This window comes from Salvia hispanica, chromosome 1 (assembly GCF_023119035.1).
Source record: "Salvia hispanica cultivar TCC Black 2014 chromosome 1, UniMelb_Shisp_WGS_1.0, whole genome shotgun sequence".
Lineage (NCBI taxonomy): Eukaryota > Viridiplantae > Streptophyta > Magnoliopsida > Lamiales > Lamiaceae > Salvia > Salvia hispanica.
Genome location: NC_062965.1, coordinates 1555544 through 1574279, shown reverse-complemented (window position 1 = coordinate 1574279; position 18736 = coordinate 1555544). Strand labels below are relative to the sequence as shown.

Genomic DNA, 18736 nt, shown 5'->3' with positions numbered 1-18736 from the left:
GTTAAAGGGAGACTCGAACTTAAGTTTGTGAAATCCCCTCCCGTGTTGTTCTCGATTCTCAACGCATAGTTTTGTAAAAACTGTTTTCATGATAGAACAAAGATATGATGTAAAGGGTTTTTTAAAAAGGGACATTGTTGAAAAAGGTGAAGTGTTTCTTCATAAGTCATACCGAAAAACCTGACATGGGGAAATAAGCCCCCCTTTAAAACCTTTTTGATAAAGTTCTTGACTTTTATCTAGGGTAGGTGATGTCCCGGGGGAAAACCTCATCCCTTTTTCCCCAAAGGGGAATGGTGGGGGCGGGGGCATAAAGTCCTTTTTACTAAGGTGTCCCTCCGGGGTCTAAAGGCAACCCTAGTTTCCCAAAAGCTTGTGGACTTTTCCTTTTTTTTGGGGTTTGCCTTGTAGGGATGAAATACCTTAGCCCACAACACTTGATTTTTCCAATAAAATCCAAGGGGGGTATGTGAATTTTATGGACCTTATGAGTTTTTGTTGGGGCCCGGATTTGTTAATTTGGGGGAGCCCAATTCAACCCTTACGAGCGCCACGTGTCCTCTTTTTGGATGATGGTCTCCAACCGGGATTTGGGGGAGAGTTTATGTGTGTTGGCTTTAAACTTTTTTATCCCTACACACTCTCTTTTTGGGAACTTGAAAGCTTTCCTCTCCTCTCTTTCCCTTTTTCCCCCTTTCTTGGGGATCTTTTCGGTTCTTTTGAGAGTAAAACTTGTGTGAGGCGGTGAAGCAATCTCTTCGAGCTTGGGAGAAGTTCTGGGTTTTTAGAGAGGCTTTGTCCCGGGGGTCTTGACTGGGGGAGGGGGTTTAACGGGGAGGTATTGGGGTTGGGTTAACCCTTCCCAAACCCGGGGGTCCTGGGGGCTTAGTTCGACAAAAGACTGTGTTTGTGGGTTTTGGGGCCCAAAATCATTTGATATCTTTTTACGTTTTGTGTTCTTATCAAATTTCTTTTTTTAGATCCAGAGGGCTTTCTTTGTTTAAAATCGCTGGGGGCAGGGACAATAGTGTGATTGAAGCGGGGATAGCTTCAAGGTCTTGTAATAGTTAGAACTAATTCTAATCTTATTTATATTACTTGTTTAAAACCCAAGGGGAAGGTGATTTTGAAAGAAAAAGAGCCCTTTAAAAACCTGACGATCCATCCCCACAGCCAACAACACTATTGATATAATAGGAAAAATTTTAAAAAAAAAAACGTTTTGGGGACGACCACTCACGCCCAAAGGAAAGGGGCATCACATAGCGGGGATTAATCCCCCCCAGGTGGGTGGGGCCGTGCCCTTCATTCACATTGGTTCAACGATGATCCCTCCCCTTGATCGAATGCTTAACAACCGCATTATAGATATACATCTACATCTTCTATTGTATTCAAACCCTCTTCACATTCCCTCATTAAATAAAGCCTCCGCATTATGTTATAAGAAATCACATCCGCTCTAACCCTTCTGAATCATGGAAAAAAAACAAAAAATTCATCAACTCGCCCATTTTTCAGACCCCATCAAAATACTATAGCTTGTAACATCAGGCTTGATTCCGGATTTCACCCCTAGTTGGAAAAAGTTTTTATTTTTTCCATTTCTCCTATCAAACAATATCCATTTATCAATTCATTGTTGTAACAATATTCGGTTGAACATCAATTTGCTTCATAGTGACCAAATATGCTCGGCCTCTTCCATCCTTCTCTCTCGGCAAAAAGCATCAACAAAAAATTCAATAATCACATTTGGGCATACCTTATCCGTTATCATCTTGTTTGACATGTCTTCATTTTTCTCATGATTGCAAACCCATCAATTATTGAAGTAAATGTAAAAACATGGCCCTGGTCCAACAATATCCCAATAAAGCCTGAAACTCATATGGGCCTGGTACTAATATGGGCCTGGCCCAAAAATTTCCCTTTTTAAAATTTCCCCGTTTGAAACTCATTCTTCCCCAGTATCCTTTATTCAGTTTGTATATATAGTTGAAAAAAGAAAAAAATATTAATAACATAAAAATCAGAAACTCAGTGAGTACATGTTAGAGATGAGGGGATCCCCCCAGGGGGGCAATTCTTCTACTCCTATATTCTCTAACTCTAACTTCCAAACGGGGAAAGTGAAGAAATAAATAGCTACCCACTATTTATTATAATGAAGTTCTAGATTACTTTAAATTATTTAAAGGGTTCCAAAAATGTAAAGTTCCAAGTTTTTATTGTTGTAGTTGAAGAGTCTCAAACACCCCTATAAATAAGGGTGATAGCATATCATTAAAACAATAAAAAACAAAAGAAATAAAACTTTTACTTTCTACAACAATATGCCTACCCAAATTTTTTAATCTTTTTTACCATCTTTAAGATGGTATCGGAGAAAATCCTAAAAACCCTAATGGGGGTCAACCAAATATACACCCCGAGCAATTGGTCGAGACAATATCAAATCTTATTGTTTTTACAAAGGAAACGCAAACCAAAATTCATTCAAACCAAAAAATCTCGGAGTAGAATCCAAATATATTGTCCTGTTGCAACAACGGTGTTAGCAAACAGCCAAAGATGTATCACCACAAAACCATCCCTTTCTATGTTGCTGGATCTTCACCATGCCTTTTTTACGAATCTGCCCTCACCCCGAAAAAGATCGGGGAAAATCCCCCGTCTCCCCCTGGGCTCGCGTATCTGCCCGGGAAGCCATATGTCAGTCAAAACAGTGCGAAGAACAACCATCAGCCCAAAAACGGAGGCTCTGCCTCAGCTTCACCAGCCCCCGGGGAAAGGAAGACATAAAAGGAATTGTGGACCCCCCAAGAGATATGGAAATTTTCTTTAATATATTATTGTTTCCAAGTTTAGTTTATTAGCTTACATTATTTAATTCCTTTAGAGATATTTTTTTTCCTTGAGTAGGACGGCTTAGTCCTATAAATAGTCCTACTTCATTCATTATGCACAAGAAAGAATTGGAATAATTGAATTCTTCTTCTTTCGCTTAAGTTCTCTCGCAATTTTACAAATCCTCAACATCCTCGATACTCCAAGTTCTTGCCTCGGAAGACTTGGGTATCAATTGGTGCTTTCATCCCGAACTCTATCATTGTACTCTAAACACCACCGTCATGCCTGTGATCACGGAAACCATCAACGTCCTCAGGGGAAGGCATCGCCAGCCGCCTGGACGAGCTCTTTGAAGCCATCACGCACTTGACATCGGAGCTGGGTACAACTAACAAGGTCCTCCCCGACACACGAGCTGATCAGGTGAACCTCCGTGCGGCTGTCCGCGACTTCACCGAAATCCGCCGGGAACAACCACAACAACAACAATCATAACAACGGCAACAACAATTTCCGCAACCGAACCGTCAGGGACAAGCCACCAGACGCCGCCCAAGAATTCGCCTCGATCCCTCCACGCTTCAACGGTGAGAATACGGAGGATTGGATCGACCATGTCGAGACATATTTCGATTACAATGAGACACCAGCTACAGAACGCCTTTTTTTGGTTAGAATGCTCATGGACCCTCCGGCTTCAGCTTGGTTTTCAAGCATACCGTGCGAACAATTGCGACTCATCCTGGGAGTGACTTCCTTCAAGCGATCCGCCATCGCTTGACCCGGATTACTATGTGGATTATGGGTGTCCTTTCAAAACCTCAAGCAAACAACCTCTGTGCAAGACTATCAAGCTGCTTTTGAAGGCAACTTAGAGAAGATTTCTTGGAACAGCGGAGTCGACTTTGATCTCGTTATTCATCGCAGGGCTCAACCGGTTCAGCGCGAGTTGAATATTCTCCGCCCAACTACTCTCTCGGCAGTCTTCGCTCTAGCTCGGGAACTGGAGGCGTGTCACCAAGCAGTTGCTCCGTCGGTTTCACACCAATCTAGAAGACAATGGCAAAACAACTACCCAATGTCAGGTAATAAGCCGGTCATTCCAGCCGCAGCACCAGTCCACCGGGCGACTGCTTTTCCATCGCCGCAAGGCACAATACCAGTTGTTCGCGTATCACCAGCTGAGAAAGCGGATCGCCAGCGACGGCGTCTGTGTTATTTCTGTGAGGAAAAGTCGATCCCAGGCCACAAGTGCAGCAGCACATTCCTCGCCTTTATGGGTGACGACGACGGTACAGCCTGCCCGGAGATTCCAATGCTACCGCCACCACCAGACTTGATCGAGGCTACTACAATGGAACCTCACTCCGTTCCAGGTCTTACTTGACGGAGGGAGTAATTAAGTAACTTTATTCACCCATCTATTGTGGAGAAGCTAAGCCATCTTTTAAAAACGGTCAATCCGTTCCGTGTTTACGTCGGAAACGGTGATTCCCTCACCTGCACGGCCTTCTGCCCGAAGACACCAATAGTACTCCAAGGCCATAACTTCGAGATCGATCTATATGTTTTAGCCATCCACGGCCCAGATACCGTCCTCGGCGTTCAGTGGCTGCAAACCTTGGGTGACGTGACTCATGATTATGCAAATCTTACTGTCAAATTTATTGGAGGGATTAGTTGGTCTGACTCAAAGCCGCGGATGCACGTCCGCGACCAATTTCCTGTTCAACGCTTTGACGGCGCTAATAGCAGAAGATAACGACGTTGAATTATTCGAGCTCAGGCAGTACAAGGGACCTGATCCCTGACAATAACACATTCGCTTGAACTCCCAATGGATCTTCTCCCTTCTATTCAAGAAGTGCTGCACATGCACACACAGGTATTTCGACTGCCGGAGGCTCTGCCTCTGTCTCGCCCATGGGATCATAGGATCAGGCTTCCACAGTCAACAAAGCCTATCAATGTACGCCCGTATCGATATCCATATTTCCAGAAAACGGAAATCGAAAAACAGATTCAAGAAATGTTGAACCAAGGAATAATTCGTCCAAGTGTCAGCCCTTTCTCATCCCCCCACTCACCGACCTGCTCAAGAAAGACAGTTTCATCTGGGGCGAGTCCGCTTCCGCCAGCTTCGAGAATTTGAAGAAAGCAATGACTTCTGCACCGGCCCTTCGTCTTCCAAACTTCAACAAAGTATTCATCGTGGAAACAGATGCCTCTGACTTAGGTATTGGAGCAGTCTTGTTACAAGAGGGGCACCCAATAGCCTTCTTTAGTAAGAAATTCGTCCTCGTGCCGCATCGCTTCAACATACCACAAGGAACTCTATGCAATCGTGGAGGCAGTTCAAAAGTGGAAGCAATATTTGCTTGGCCGTGAATTTGTGATAAAAACTGATCAACGCAGCCTCAAGGAGCTCTTGCTACAAGTCATTCAAAACCTGACCAACAATTCTACATTCGGAAATTGATGGGTTATAAATTTTGCATCGAATATAAACGGAGCTGCCAAATAAAGCTGCAGATGCAGTGTCACTGAGGGAGGCAGAGTCAGGAGCAACATTGGCGACTCTGTTCACCGTCGTGGCTCAGCCAATTCTGAACATCTTGGCCGATATTCAGACGGAAAATAGAAGATGATCACCTCCGTCTTCTGCACTCCGCAGTCAAAACGGGAACAGCTTCGTGCCATATATCAGTACAGGATGGCCTCCTATATTATAAACGGAGAATATACATCAACCCGATTTCTCCGCTCCGTGCTAGATTATTGGAGGAATTTCAATGGGTTCCCAGTGGCAGGACATCAAGGCATTGATCGTACATTCTATGTTTCAGGCAGTTTTTACTACAAATATGCGACGAGAGACGTACGCGCTTGTGGGTGCCTGTCTCGCATGTCAAGTAACAAAGTACTAACCCAGAAACCGGGCGGCTTGATCCAACCGCTGCCCTTACCGGAAGCCAAGTATGGGATAAACGTTAGACTTTATTACGGGTTTGCCGCAGTCCTTGTGGGGGTTCACCATTATGGTCGTGGTTGACCGTTTATCGAAATATGCCCACTTTGGACCGCTACCCACCGGGATTTGATGCTATGCGTGCAGCCAAGTTATTCAATACGCAAATTGTGGCCAAACACCATGGGTTCCCAAAGTTCCTACTCACAGATCGGGATCTAATCTTTATGAGCCAATTCCTGGATCGACTTGATGCACCTAAGTGGTACTACTTTCAACATACAACAGCCTATCACCTGCAGACGACGGCAAACTGAAGTGATGAACCGAACATTGGAGCAATACCTGCGCCTCCTTTACATTTGACCGGCCTAATCAGGTGGGCGACGTCCTCCCTTGGGCTGAATGTTACAGACGTGTTCCGTAACGGCTCCGATCAACTATCTTCCAGAAATACACGCGGCTCGAAGAGCACGGCGGCGAAAATTAAAGAGCTGGCGCGGGGGTCTCACGAGCGAAAAGGGTTGATGAGCGAATTGCACGATAGTTTTGGGCAAAATATTTCATTCATAAAATCAAAGTTAATGAAATAACCCCTATTTATAGACTAAAGACCTAGGGTTGGTTCGACTTACCTAATCTATTCGGGAAAGAACCAACAAAGAAAACAAACGGGGCCCATAATTTCGCCCGACTCCAAAAGGAAAAATAAAAACAGTTTCGCAAAATAAGGAAAAATAATAAACAAGGAAATAAATCCCAAAAAGACTTCTCTTCTACTTTGGGGCAAAGTCACGGTACTTCTCCCGGTTTAAGATTCTTCCTCGGCCTCAATTTCTCCGGCGCGCACACGCCTTATCGGCTCCTCCGCCTTGCGCTCGCATCAGGTTCCAGCCTCTTCCTCCATTGCCTCGCGCTCCCCCTTTCTTCCTCCACGCTTGTGTTCTCCGCCCCCACGGCGTAGTCGTGGAGGCGTCGGGAGTGTTCGTAACAACCCCCCCGTTAAACTTCCTTGTCCTCAAGGAAGAGGTCGGAAATCTCTCCATAATGGGGTCAGCCGGCTCCCGGTAGCCGACCCCAACCCATCGCCCAAACGCCCCGGATGTGTTCGTCGGCTTCCGCCGTGCCATACCACCTTAGAATCCAAAATGGCTTCCGGTGAAACAATCGGACGATCTCCCATAAACCCTCAGTAACTTCACTCCCTCCAGCGACCATCACCTGCGACGAACTCCTTCAATAAGCTAACATGAAACACGTCGTGAATGCGGCCCCCCTTTCGCGATCGTAACGATAGGCCACGGGCCAATCCGAGCCAAGACTTCAAAGGGACCATAAAAGCGCCCTCAATTTAGCCGATAAAGGCCTCGCCACTGAATGCTGACGATAGGGTTGTAATTTCAACCAAACCAAGTCGCCTACGTCCCAAACTCAACATGTCGACGATGCCTATTAGCCGTCGCGGCCATGCTTGTGCGAGCTCGTTCCCGATTCGACGCAGCTCAATGAGCAGGTCGCCCGTTCACGATCATTTCCAACCGGGGGGGGTTTGGGCCGAAGGGGCGGCCACCAACAAGGGGGGTCTCTGCCATATAAAGCACGAAACGGCGAGGTGCCTAACGCAGCATGATGGAAACAATTAAGGGCCAACTCCGCCCAAGGCAAGAAATTCGCCCACTCTATTTGGAGAGATGTTAAATGACAGAACGAAGCATTGATGAGCCTCACCTTTTTCAATCCTTTCAAAGAAAGAGACTTGAGATTAGGTAAGTGCTCCAGCGTTGGGATTTCCTCAATTTCTGAGCACCTAAAGAGTTTAATTTCAATCAAGTTATCAAGTGGTACCCAAGATCCCTGAGGCCCATCACATACTGCCATCTTCTCAGCCCACGTTGGAAATCTTATGCCTTTGAATCCTGAAATCTCCAAATTTTTCAGATTTTCATGAGGTTGGAGGCCTTCCAATACACTCTCATCATTTCTTTCATCTTCTCTACCATCACTCCATGTAAACGCCAAATCAAATAAGTTTGGTTTCTGAAAATATCTGCTTTCAGAGCCTCTTCCTTATCAAGCACCATCTCCAAATCTTGAATCTCTAGTGAGCCTTTGAGATTCTTCAAACTTCCGAGCTCTTCAATTTGGTAGCCCTTCTCTTTGCCTACTGTGAAGTAAGGTAGTGTTTGGGGAAAATTACTAATCTCCCAATCTCCGCCGGCTTTGTATTATAACCGATGTAAAGATGCCTTAAGTTAAACATATACTTCACGTACTTGGCAGATTCTCTAACTCCCCGCATGCTCTTAATGTTTGCAAGTGATGGAGTTTACTGATCCATTGCAAGTTTACAATTTCTGTATCATAAATGTTCAGATTTCTCAAATGTACACCAGAAAGAGTCAGATTATGCAGACATTCAAAGTTTGTAAAATATAGTACCAGAAGTTCCACTTTCCAAAAATATTGTACGCAAATATTTGGCCACTTTTTTGGAATAGAACTTGTTTCGTCTTTGGGGAACATGTATCGAACAGGGTACTGCCATCTCCAACATTGGATAAGACTGAAGATGCAAGATCATGCACAAGATCATGCATCCTAAAATTTCCCGAACATTTCCATAATTATCATTCTGTGCAACTTGCAACAAAGAGTTTTGTGAAACACTTTAAAAAAACATGTTGCCCACAGAATCCATGTCATCTCTTCGGCTTGGTTGAAGAAACCCTTCTGCCATCCATAGTTCAATCAACTCCTCCTTCACGATTGTCCGACCTTTGGGGAAAACCGAACAAAATGCAAAGCACTTCTCGAGTGACGGTGAAGAGAGGTGATCAAAGCTTAATTTCAATATTTTTGAAATATTTTTACCTCCTTCGGCATTTGAAAGCCAATTTTCATTGATGAAGCGCCACTCTTCTTCGGATTTACTCGAAGCACTCCCGACTACATTGGCAGCTAACGGCAAACCTTGACATCTTTTTGCAATCTTTCTTCCAATTATCTCAAATCTTGATGGAACTCCACCATTGTTATGAAAAGTTTTGGCCTTGATTATGGACCAACAATCTTCATCTGATAAGCCATTCAAACGATGAATATGAAATGGGTTAACAATAGAAGCAACTTTTTCACTCCTGGTGGTGATGATAATGCCATTTCCGTTAGTAGAAGTAACTCCCAATATGGAGTTTATAAAGTCTTCCCATTTTGAAACATCATCATTACATACATCATCAAGAACAAGGAGATAAGTTTTAGCCTTGGGGAGCTTCTTGAAGCTTTTGTAGGATATCATCTCTGCTCTCAACTCTACTCTTTTTAGTCAGCTTATAAGTATTTTGTTGAAAAGACTAATTGCATCAAAAATTTGAGAAACATGAACCCAAATAAGTGATCCAAATTGAGCCTTTACTCTTTCATTATTGAACAATTTTCTATCCAACGTAGTTTTTCCCATACCCCCCATTCCCACAAGAGAAAGGCTTGAGAACACCCGTTTCTTTTCCACTGGGTCAGTCAAGGTGAGCATGTCAACTAGTTTAGGCACATCACCATCTCTTCCAACAAAGATTGGATCAAAACTGAACGAATCCTTCGACGGAAGTATGAGCAACAGCAGCAGGTGCATTCACAACCATGCTTTGAATGCCAAGATCTGTTGCTCTTTTGTTCATGGACTCAAAATTAGCATTGATTTGATTAATTGTGTGAGCCATATCACGCCGACGCAAAATGCCATTAAAGGATGGGAAGCATGATAGTACCTTATCCTTTGCCTTTGGGTGTTTTCATTTGCTTCACTTTTTTGTGGAGAAGATGATAGCTGAGTTCATCCAAGACATTGTCAGCATTGAAAGCCTCGGCTTCAAGCTCCCTCAACCAGATCTTGACAGCATCTTGTGTGATGGATTTCTTCTCAGCATCATTCAAGTAGGCTTGAATCATCCCCAAAGTCCTTTGCAGCTGCTGTGCATCTTCATCGAGACCTCGAAGTAAAAGTACTCGTCTTTAAAAACGTTGATCAGGTTTTGGACAAGAACGTCGATGGCTGCTGAAGACACTCCTTCCATGGCTTTACAAGAGAGATCTATAAAATGATTGTAAGAATTCTTGTAAACTTGTGGATGATATACAAACACTATTCTCTAGTCTCTTCTCCATTATGACACTAATTTACCTTCACAATCATATTTGGTGTTGCGACAGAATAGACATAATTGTGTAAAATCAAGATAAACAAAACATAAAGAAACACGGGAAATTTCATGGTTCACCAACATTGTGTTGGCTACGTCCACGGGGGGGAAAGGGGAACAAATTGTATTCAAAGTGTGTTACGATTACAGAGTTATGCGTCCTACTTTATATAAATAGGCGCACGGACGCAGGCTAGGCCCAATAATACAATTAAAGCCTAGGGCATGTTTGGTAGCTAAGTTTTGACAAGTTTAAGATAATTAACTTGACAAAACTTACGTTTGGTAGTCCATTTGGCCTGACGTGATGACCCGTGTTTATTTCATTGACCCGCACTGTTCATTTAGTTTTGTAAAGATAAAATACTAGACAATCACCTCCCGTTTGTAAACTACATCTTTTTTTGGGTTGAATTAATGCATCCTTTTTCAAATTTGCTCTCATCCTCCTCCACACTTTTCAGCTCCACCACACATTTCAGCAACAATTGAATATTTCTTCAGTAATTGAAGCTTTCTTCAGCTGCAACGCTCACCCCCTATTTCCTTCGACGCCATCTATATTCTCAGCTCCGCAACCCCACCTCCGCCAGCAGCTCCCACCGACGCGCGATTGTGTACGTTACATTGGTGATGGCCCGACCGTTTAAAGTTTCGACTGACATTTATCTTTTGTTAGAGGACATAATGAATGTTTTTCATATGCAATCAATAACAATTTTACACCTATACTTAAAAAAAGGAGAGATTTGCGAGCTCGTGACAGGAGGCGTCTGATTAAACATTACTCCCACCTAGATAGGCTTCCTCCCATGTCAAGCATATGAATAGACTTGTTCATCTGAGCGATGTTGATTGCTTAGTGAACCTTCGTATGGATAGGAACACTTTGGTCGATTGTGTAGGCTTCTAAAGGAGGTTGGAGGACTGCGGGATGCCGATATGTATTTGTGGAGGAGCAAGTGGCGATTTTTGTAGGAATTCTAGCAAATCATAAGAAAAATCGAATAACAAGGTCCAACTTCCTAAGATGAGGTGAAACTGTATCGCACTATGTGCATATTGTTTTGCAAGCTATCATAAGTGTACATACAGTATTGATGCCAAAGCCAGATCCCATTGCGGCTGACAACACTGATCCACTCTGGAAATATTTTAAGGTAAATGAGATTGCAATTTGAATGATTTACCTTCTTGATTGTTGGATTTAAATTGATATTGATTTTATGATTTACCTTCTGACTTGTTTATTTTATCTTATGATTTACCTTCTGATTGTTGGATTTAAACTGATATTGATCATATGTGCATAGGGATGTATCGGAGCTTTAGATGGTACTTACATCAATGTCCTTGTAAGAAATGCAGATAAGCCTCGCTATCGCAATAGAAAGGGTCAGATCTCAACTAACACCCTTGCTGCGTGTGACCGCAAAATGAGATTTTTATATTATTTACCGGGCTGGGAAGGCTCGGCCGGTGATTCTCGTGCTTAGGGATGCAGTACATAGAGAAGGAGGTTTGAGAGTTCCCAAAGGTTGTGATTTGTAATTCATACATAGCAGCCCATAGAGGGAGAATGGTCATTTCAAGTCCATTAGTCCTTTATGGACTACCAAACAGCTGACAAAATGGGTTAAAAAATGAAATGGGCTAACAAACACCTGATTAGTAACCCAACATGTACCGAAACCTAACTCTAACTAAAGTTTCAAGTTAACTCCACAAAGCCCATGAGAGCTACCAAACATAAAACACATATAAACAACTAAGGATTCGTGCTGGTTAAAATCAAACGGTTGTATGGATTTATTCCTAAAAGTCAAAATCTTTAAATTTCATTTTTCTTAAAGTATTCTGTTAATAAATTTGTGATCTTGGCGCAATTCTTCATAAGCAACAATCATAACAATTTGGGTTGATATGAAATCTATATACTAAGTATGAAATTAGATAAAACACACAACACATAAATAAAAGGGCAATCCATCAACAGAAATGGAAAATGGAAAATGAAATGTACCAGCCGAATTCAATCGTTTGGTAATGAAATTGCTCTCTCTATCTCTCTGATCAATTTCAAATATTGAGAATTTGAATTTGAGGTTCAAAACAAGATTATCTTAGCAGAGCTTCAATTATTGAAAAGCCAAAGCTAGTTGGTAATTTAAAATTGTACTATTGACCTTAAAGTAGTCATTGTTTAGATTATAAGTTGTAGACTCTTGTTCAACGAGGGCCCACAGTTCTAACAACTACTAGTAGTGGTCATTTTATTTGTAGAAAAATAATTCTTCTATAGTATAATAACGACTTGCATTTTAATTGAAGAAATAAAGGAGAATTTAATAGCCAAGATCCTCTTTTCCAACTACATAATAATCCACCATGCACGATCCTAATCGTGATTGTTAATTAATACTCCATCCATCCGTTCAATGATTTTTAAATTAATGATTTCTTTAAAACAATTGAAAATTACATAATTAAAAAGTGATGTTGGAGTTTTGTAGCATCGGCAGTTTTTATAAATTAAAACCAAGGAGTTTTATGTACCACTTCATGTCCTAATGAAGATAACTATATTATTTATGTCTGTACCAAAGAAGGTGATTTATTTATTACTATATTTAGTTTATTTTATTTTATTCTCTCTTCTTTTAACAAATAAAACTATATAAATTCCTTGTCATCCAAAAAATTGTCATTTTACCTGCAAAGAAGAATATATGAGAGTATTAGTTATAGCCCATGGTGCAAACTACAACGTGAAAGAATCTTGGTAAAAAAACAAGAAGAATATATGATGAGAGTATTTAGTTGCTATTGAACCAGAGAATAATAAATTAACCGATGTTTTTATCTACTAAACCAGTTTATGATTGTTAAAAACACAGTCACATGGATTTATCCTATTAATAAACAAAACACAATTACATCAGAGTTGCATTTATTACAAAGCTAAAGCTAGTGGCTAATTAAAAATTAATGACCCGTGGTTAAAACAAAAAACAAAAAATTTATGACCTTTCTAAACTGAAAGCAAAGTGACATAAAGTTCAAATAAATTGTGGATGATCTTCTAATAATCTTCTCACTCCTGCATTATGATTCCCACTCATCATATTATAATCATGTGTTTTTGTTTATGACTAAATTAACACAATCTCCCACATGCAATATAAATTTAACCCACGACACTGTCAATTATGGCTTCTTTTGTTCTTCAAAAATTTGTTTTGGGTTCGAAATTGTTTAGCAGAAAGAAAAAATAACATATTGGGCCTATATAACTTAACTCATAATCACATTAAGGATCAACATTCCTTTTCTCTTTGGGCCTCAATTAAACTTACCTCATATTTTATTTTATTTCTTTTTTTATTTATTCTCTCTCTATAACAAATAAAACTATATAATTAAAATTCCTTGTCATCTAGGAAAAGGTTATTTTCGTTGGGACGAAGGAAGTGGTATTTAAAACACGTAGAGGAAAAAGATGTGCCTTGGGAAGAAGTAATATGGTGGCAAGAGTAACCCACATACATACCAACAGAAACCAACCAAATAAGCAAGTGAAAATATTGAATTATAAAATCTACTCAACTTAGGATGCATCAACTATTCAACAACTCAGAATTTCTGATACTGCTAATAACATTTCTACAATCAACCATATCAAGTCTCATGTAACTTGATGCATCGATACCATCTTTACCAAACTATCATACGCAAGTTCACCATGCAAACTCCGCATGCACAGGATGGCAAAACCCGAATAAAGATCCACTGGTTTTCAAGCAACGGCCACCCCAAGCAGCATCTGACAGAGTGCCAAATACCTAATTGTACGAGCAAAAATATCGTTACCAAGATCAAAAACAGAAATATATAGATAATGAATCAGAAACTAGACTGATGATCATTTGTTTTTAAGTGATCCTTATTGCCTTCATCCCATGGCGCAAAATAAAACGAGAATGACAAAGAAGCAAGCTAACATTAATATTTATTACTAGATTTTCATAGTCGTAAATGTAACACCTGCCTTCATCACACAGACAAGTGAATGAAAGCACAAAAGAATGACTTACACAACATGTGGATTTAGATAGCTTCTCATTCACCAACTATTTTAGTCTTTAGAGAGTGCAAACCAAACTCCATAAATGAAGCAAAAAAGAAAAGGGCAATCTTATTCATATATTTTACTAGCATGTGCTTTTCTATCATAGCAATGTTACAAGCATTACTTCCGAACTGAAAATTGAAATCACGAGTTCCTAAGATATAAGCTATTTACATGTCAACTGAAACAGAGAATGATATGAAGGCCAAGATCTGTTGAACAAAGCATTGTAACCTGAACTTGAACATAAAAGTTAAAAATTTAGGAACCTGAACTTCAATATGCAACTTATATTACAACACACGTTATGTGAGATAATCTCACAAAAGCATGCCATAAACAAGGATATTGAGTACGTGAATACCTCCAATACACATACGAAACACTGTACTCCCTCCATTATATGATTGATTAAGGCAAGAAATGATAGTTGCACGTGAATGTGTTGGCGCAATATTCAAGCAATCAAGCATTCATTCCTATTTAAAGGATTAGGTGTAGCAACCATCTCACTTTGATTTTAGCCTGCTGCAGCCATGGCCACCAACTTCGGATCCATCCATTCATGGCCACCAACTCCTCCACGCTGCAATTCACCAAAAACCACACGTATCAAAAACAGAGGAAAAATACAGTATAATTTCAAATGAAATGAAAATTAACAGAGGAAAATCTACTAGTACTTGATTTGTTTGTTGATGCGGCATCACACTCATCGGAATAGTAATGGAGAGTGAGAGAGGTTGGGGGACGCAAGGCACAAGAAAGAGTTCCTTATTCCCCTTCTTTTTTAGTATTAGAAAGTTTCATAAAAGAAAACAATGAAGAAAACAGAAAAATCTTTCTAACGTTGAAATTCTAAAAACTGTACCTATAACAACAAAATCATATACTACTATTAATACATTTCAATTGTTTATCTATGATTGGATGGTTCAATCCTTAAATATTTACAATTTGGTAGTTTAGGAATACATGCAAAACAGTAGGCGATCTATAAAAACGGAGAGCAGTCCATAGCTTCAATAAATTCTTTTCTAAAAAGGAACATGAAAAAGAAAATGATTCTTACTTGCTACAACATTCAAACGGGGTGGCCATTGACATAGATATTCAGAAGGCGATGGTGTTTGCGCCACTCCGAATCAATACGTAGTTCTGGTCAATCATTAACGGTGAGGTGCTTCAATGCATCCACAGAGGGCAGACGCTTCAACTTGTTGCATCTATATAGGCATAACTGTATCACAGATGAGAGGTTCCTTGACCATTGGGGCAATTCTTCTACTCCTATATTCTCCAACCATAACCAATCAAGAACAGTGAGATTTTGAATTGATTGGGGCAGCCATGCCCAATTTTCCACCCCTTAAAATGTAAGTTATTAAGTGAGTTGCAGCATCTCTGCAGCATTCCTTCCACAGTCTCTGCAATGCCAACACTATCCTCTCTTGACCATTCCACACTCACATCTACATCTAATTCTTTCAAGCTGCTAAGATCCCAACTCTCAACATTACCACTACTAGCAGCCATCAATTTAGGAACACCTTTGATTTTCAATTGTGTGAGACAAGTAGATGATTTAGCGAGGCAGTCGATTAGCACTGGTAGATTCTTTAGCCTCCTTAATCTCTCCAATGAGAGATACTTAATTGTAGGGGCCCACAACTCTAGCATTTCACACGGCAACTCCATCAGCTCTCCGCATTCTATAATTCTTAGCCCACGGAGGATCCCTTCTGATTGTCTTGCTCCACCACTTGGATTCCCAATCGACTTCAGATTCTCACAACCCCAAATAAGCAAATTCTTCAGAAAGGTGAGCGTGTCCAAGCCATCTGGTAATTCTCTCAACACATGACAGTTGCATATTCCAAAATATGTGAGATTCTGATTGTTAAGGAATAACCATTCTGGCAGACATTCCAATCGATCTAACTCTTCTATTTGGAGTGACGTTAACTGATTGAATGAAGTATTTATGAGCCTCACCTTCTTCAATCCTTTCAAAGAAAGAGACTTGAGATTAGACAAGTGCTCAAGTGCTGGGATTTCCTCTATTTCTGAGCACTCAGAGAGTGTAATTTCAATTAAGTTGGCAAGTGGTACCGAAGAGCCTTGAGGCCCATCATGTATTGCCATCTTCTCAGTCCATGTTGGAAATCATTTCCTTTGAATCCGACAATCTCCAACTTCTTTAGATTAGCATGAGGTTGGAGGCCTTCCAGTACACTCTCATCATTTGTTTCATCTTCTCTACCTTTATCCCATTGAAACACCAAATCAAATAAGTTTGGCTTCTGAAACATATTTGCTTTCAGAGCCTCTTCCTTATCACGCACCATCTCTAGATTACGAATCACTAGTGTTCCTTTGAGATTCTTCAAACTTCCAACCTCTTCAATTTGGTAGCCCTTCTCTTTGCCTACTATGAAGTGAGGTAGTGTTTGGAGACTAGTTAATCTACAATCTCCGCGGCAACTTTGTATAAGAATAGATATGAAGATGCCTTAAGTTAAACATATACTTCAACGTACTTGGAAGATTCTTTAACTCCTGGCATGCTCTTAGTGTTTGCAAGTGATGGAGTTTACCAATCCACTTCGGCAAGTTTACAATTTCTGTACCATAAATATTCAGATTTCTCAAATGTACCAACTCTTTAATTGAATCGGGCAACTCTTTGTAATCACCCGAAAGAGTTAGATTATGCAGACATTTAAAGTTTCGGAATATAGTACAAGGAATTCCACCATCCAAGAATAATGTACGCAAATGCTTGGCCACTTCTTTTGGAATAGGAATGGATTCTTCTTTGAGAAACATGTATCGAACTTGGGTACTGCCATCTGTATTATTAGATAGAACAGAAGATGCTAGATCATGCACAAGATCATGCATCACACAAACTGAAACATTTCCATATATATCTCTATATGCACTTGCAACAAAGAGTTTTGTAGAAGCACATTAAAAAACATGTTACCCACGAACTCCATATAATCTCTTCGGCTTGGTTGAAGAAACTCTTCTGCCATCCATAGTTCAATCAACTCCCCTTCACGATTTCCCGACCTTTGGGGAAAATCGAACAAAACGTGAAGCACTTGAGCGATGGTGAAGAGAGGTGATCATAGCTCAATTTCAGTATTTTTGAGATATTTTCACCTCCTTTAGCATCTGAAAACCAATTTTCTTTGATGAAGCTCCACTCTTCTTCAGGCTTACCATAGCACTCCCCGACTACATTGGCAGCTAAGGGCATACCCTGACATCTTTTAGCAATCTTTCTTCCAATCATCTCGAATCGTGATGGAACTTCACCATTTTCATCAAAAGTTTTGGCTTTGATTATAGACCAACAATCTTCATCTGATAAGCCATTCAAATGATGAATATGAAATGGGTTAACATTTGAAGCAACTTTTTTCACTCCTGGTGGTGATGATAATGCCATTTCCATTAGTAGAAGTAACTCCCAATATGGAGTTTATAAAGTCTTCCCATTTCGAAACATCATCATTCCATATATCATCAAGAACAAGAAGATAGGTTTTACCCTTGAGAGATTCTTGAAGCTTTTTCAACATAAGTTCTCTGTTCTCACCTCCATCACCAATATCTGAAACCAATGCTGAAAGAATTTTTAAAAGACTGATTGGATCAAAATTTTGGGAAACATGAACCCAAATAAGTGATCCGAATCGAGCCTTTAAGCTTTCGTGATTAAAGACTTTCCTAGTCAATGTAGTCTTCCCCATACCCCCATTCCGACAAGGGCGACCATGGAAAAGATCCGATCATCCTGGACCTCGGTGAGCATGTGAACTAGTTTAGGCACATCATCATCTCTTCCAATAAAAATTGGATCAAGACTGAACGAATCCGTCTCAGTGGAAGTATGAGCAGCAGCAGCAGGTGCATTCAGAACCATGCTTTGAATGCCAAGCTCTGTTGCCCTTTTGTTCATACACTCAAAAGTAGCATTGATTTGTTTGATTGTGTAAGCCATATCACGCCGACGTGAAATTCCATTAAAGGATGAGAAGCATGAGAGTACCTTATCCTTGGATGATTTCATCTTCTGTACTTTTTTGTGGAGAAGATGATAGTTGAGTTCATCCAGGACATTGTCTGCATCGAAAGCCATGGCTTCAAGCTCCCTCAACCATATCTTGACAGCATCTTGGGTGATAGATTTCTTCTCAGCATCATTCAAGTAGGCTTGAATCATCCCCAGAGTCCTCTGCAGCTGCTGTGCATCTCCATCGAGACCTCGAAGCAGAGAGTACTCATCCTTGAAAAGGTTGATGAGGTTTTGGAGAAGAACTTCAATGGCTGCTGAAGACACTCCTTCCATGGTTTCACAGAGATAGATCTACACAGAGAGAAAAGGATGGAAAGTTTATCTTTGTGATAAGGAATGCTTGTGAAATTTGTGGACGATATGCAAATAGTCTTCTCTCTCCTACATTATAATTCTCACTCATCAAATTATCAGATATTCCCGCCGCTTTTGATTTCTCTCTCTCAACCAGAAAGCAAAGCCATATAAAGTTAAAAAGTAAAAGGGGAACAGCTCAT

The 18736-nt window shown here is 40.6% G+C and overlaps 1 protein-coding gene across 1 annotated transcript; it reads right to left on the bottom strand.

Moving 5' to 3' along the window:
• Positions 1 to 15439: 15439 nt before the first annotated feature.
• On the bottom strand, positions 15440 to 18512 carry LOC125211357 (putative disease resistance protein RGA3). The gene is made up of 6 exons (XM_048111101.1): positions 17916 to 18512; positions 17577 to 17862; positions 17260 to 17524; positions 16262 to 16633; positions 16092 to 16155; positions 15440 to 16042 (listed from the first exon to the last, which is right to left on the bottom strand). The coding sequence occupies exons 1-6, from the start codon at positions 18510 to 18512 to the stop codon at positions 15440 to 15442; spliced, it is 2187 nt and encodes a 728-aa protein (XP_047967058.1).
• Positions 18513 to 18736: the final 224 nt, after the last annotated feature.

What these genes read in the sequence shown, in the direction of transcription:
- LOC125211357 (XM_048111101.1), bottom strand. Translation starts at nt 18,512, where the DNA reads ATGGAAGGAGTGTCTTCAGCAGCCATTGAAGTTCTTCTCCAAAACCTC. An exon ending in CACCACCAGGAGTGAAAAAA is followed by an intron (nt 17,525 to 17,576) that starts GTTGCTTCAAAT and finishes ATGGCTTATCAG; the next exon opens with ATGAAGATTGTTGGTCTATA. An exon ending in ACGTCACTCCAAATAGAAGA is followed by an intron (nt 16,043 to 16,091) that starts GTTAGATCGATT and finishes CTTAACAATCAG; the next exon opens with AATCTCACATATTTTGGAAT.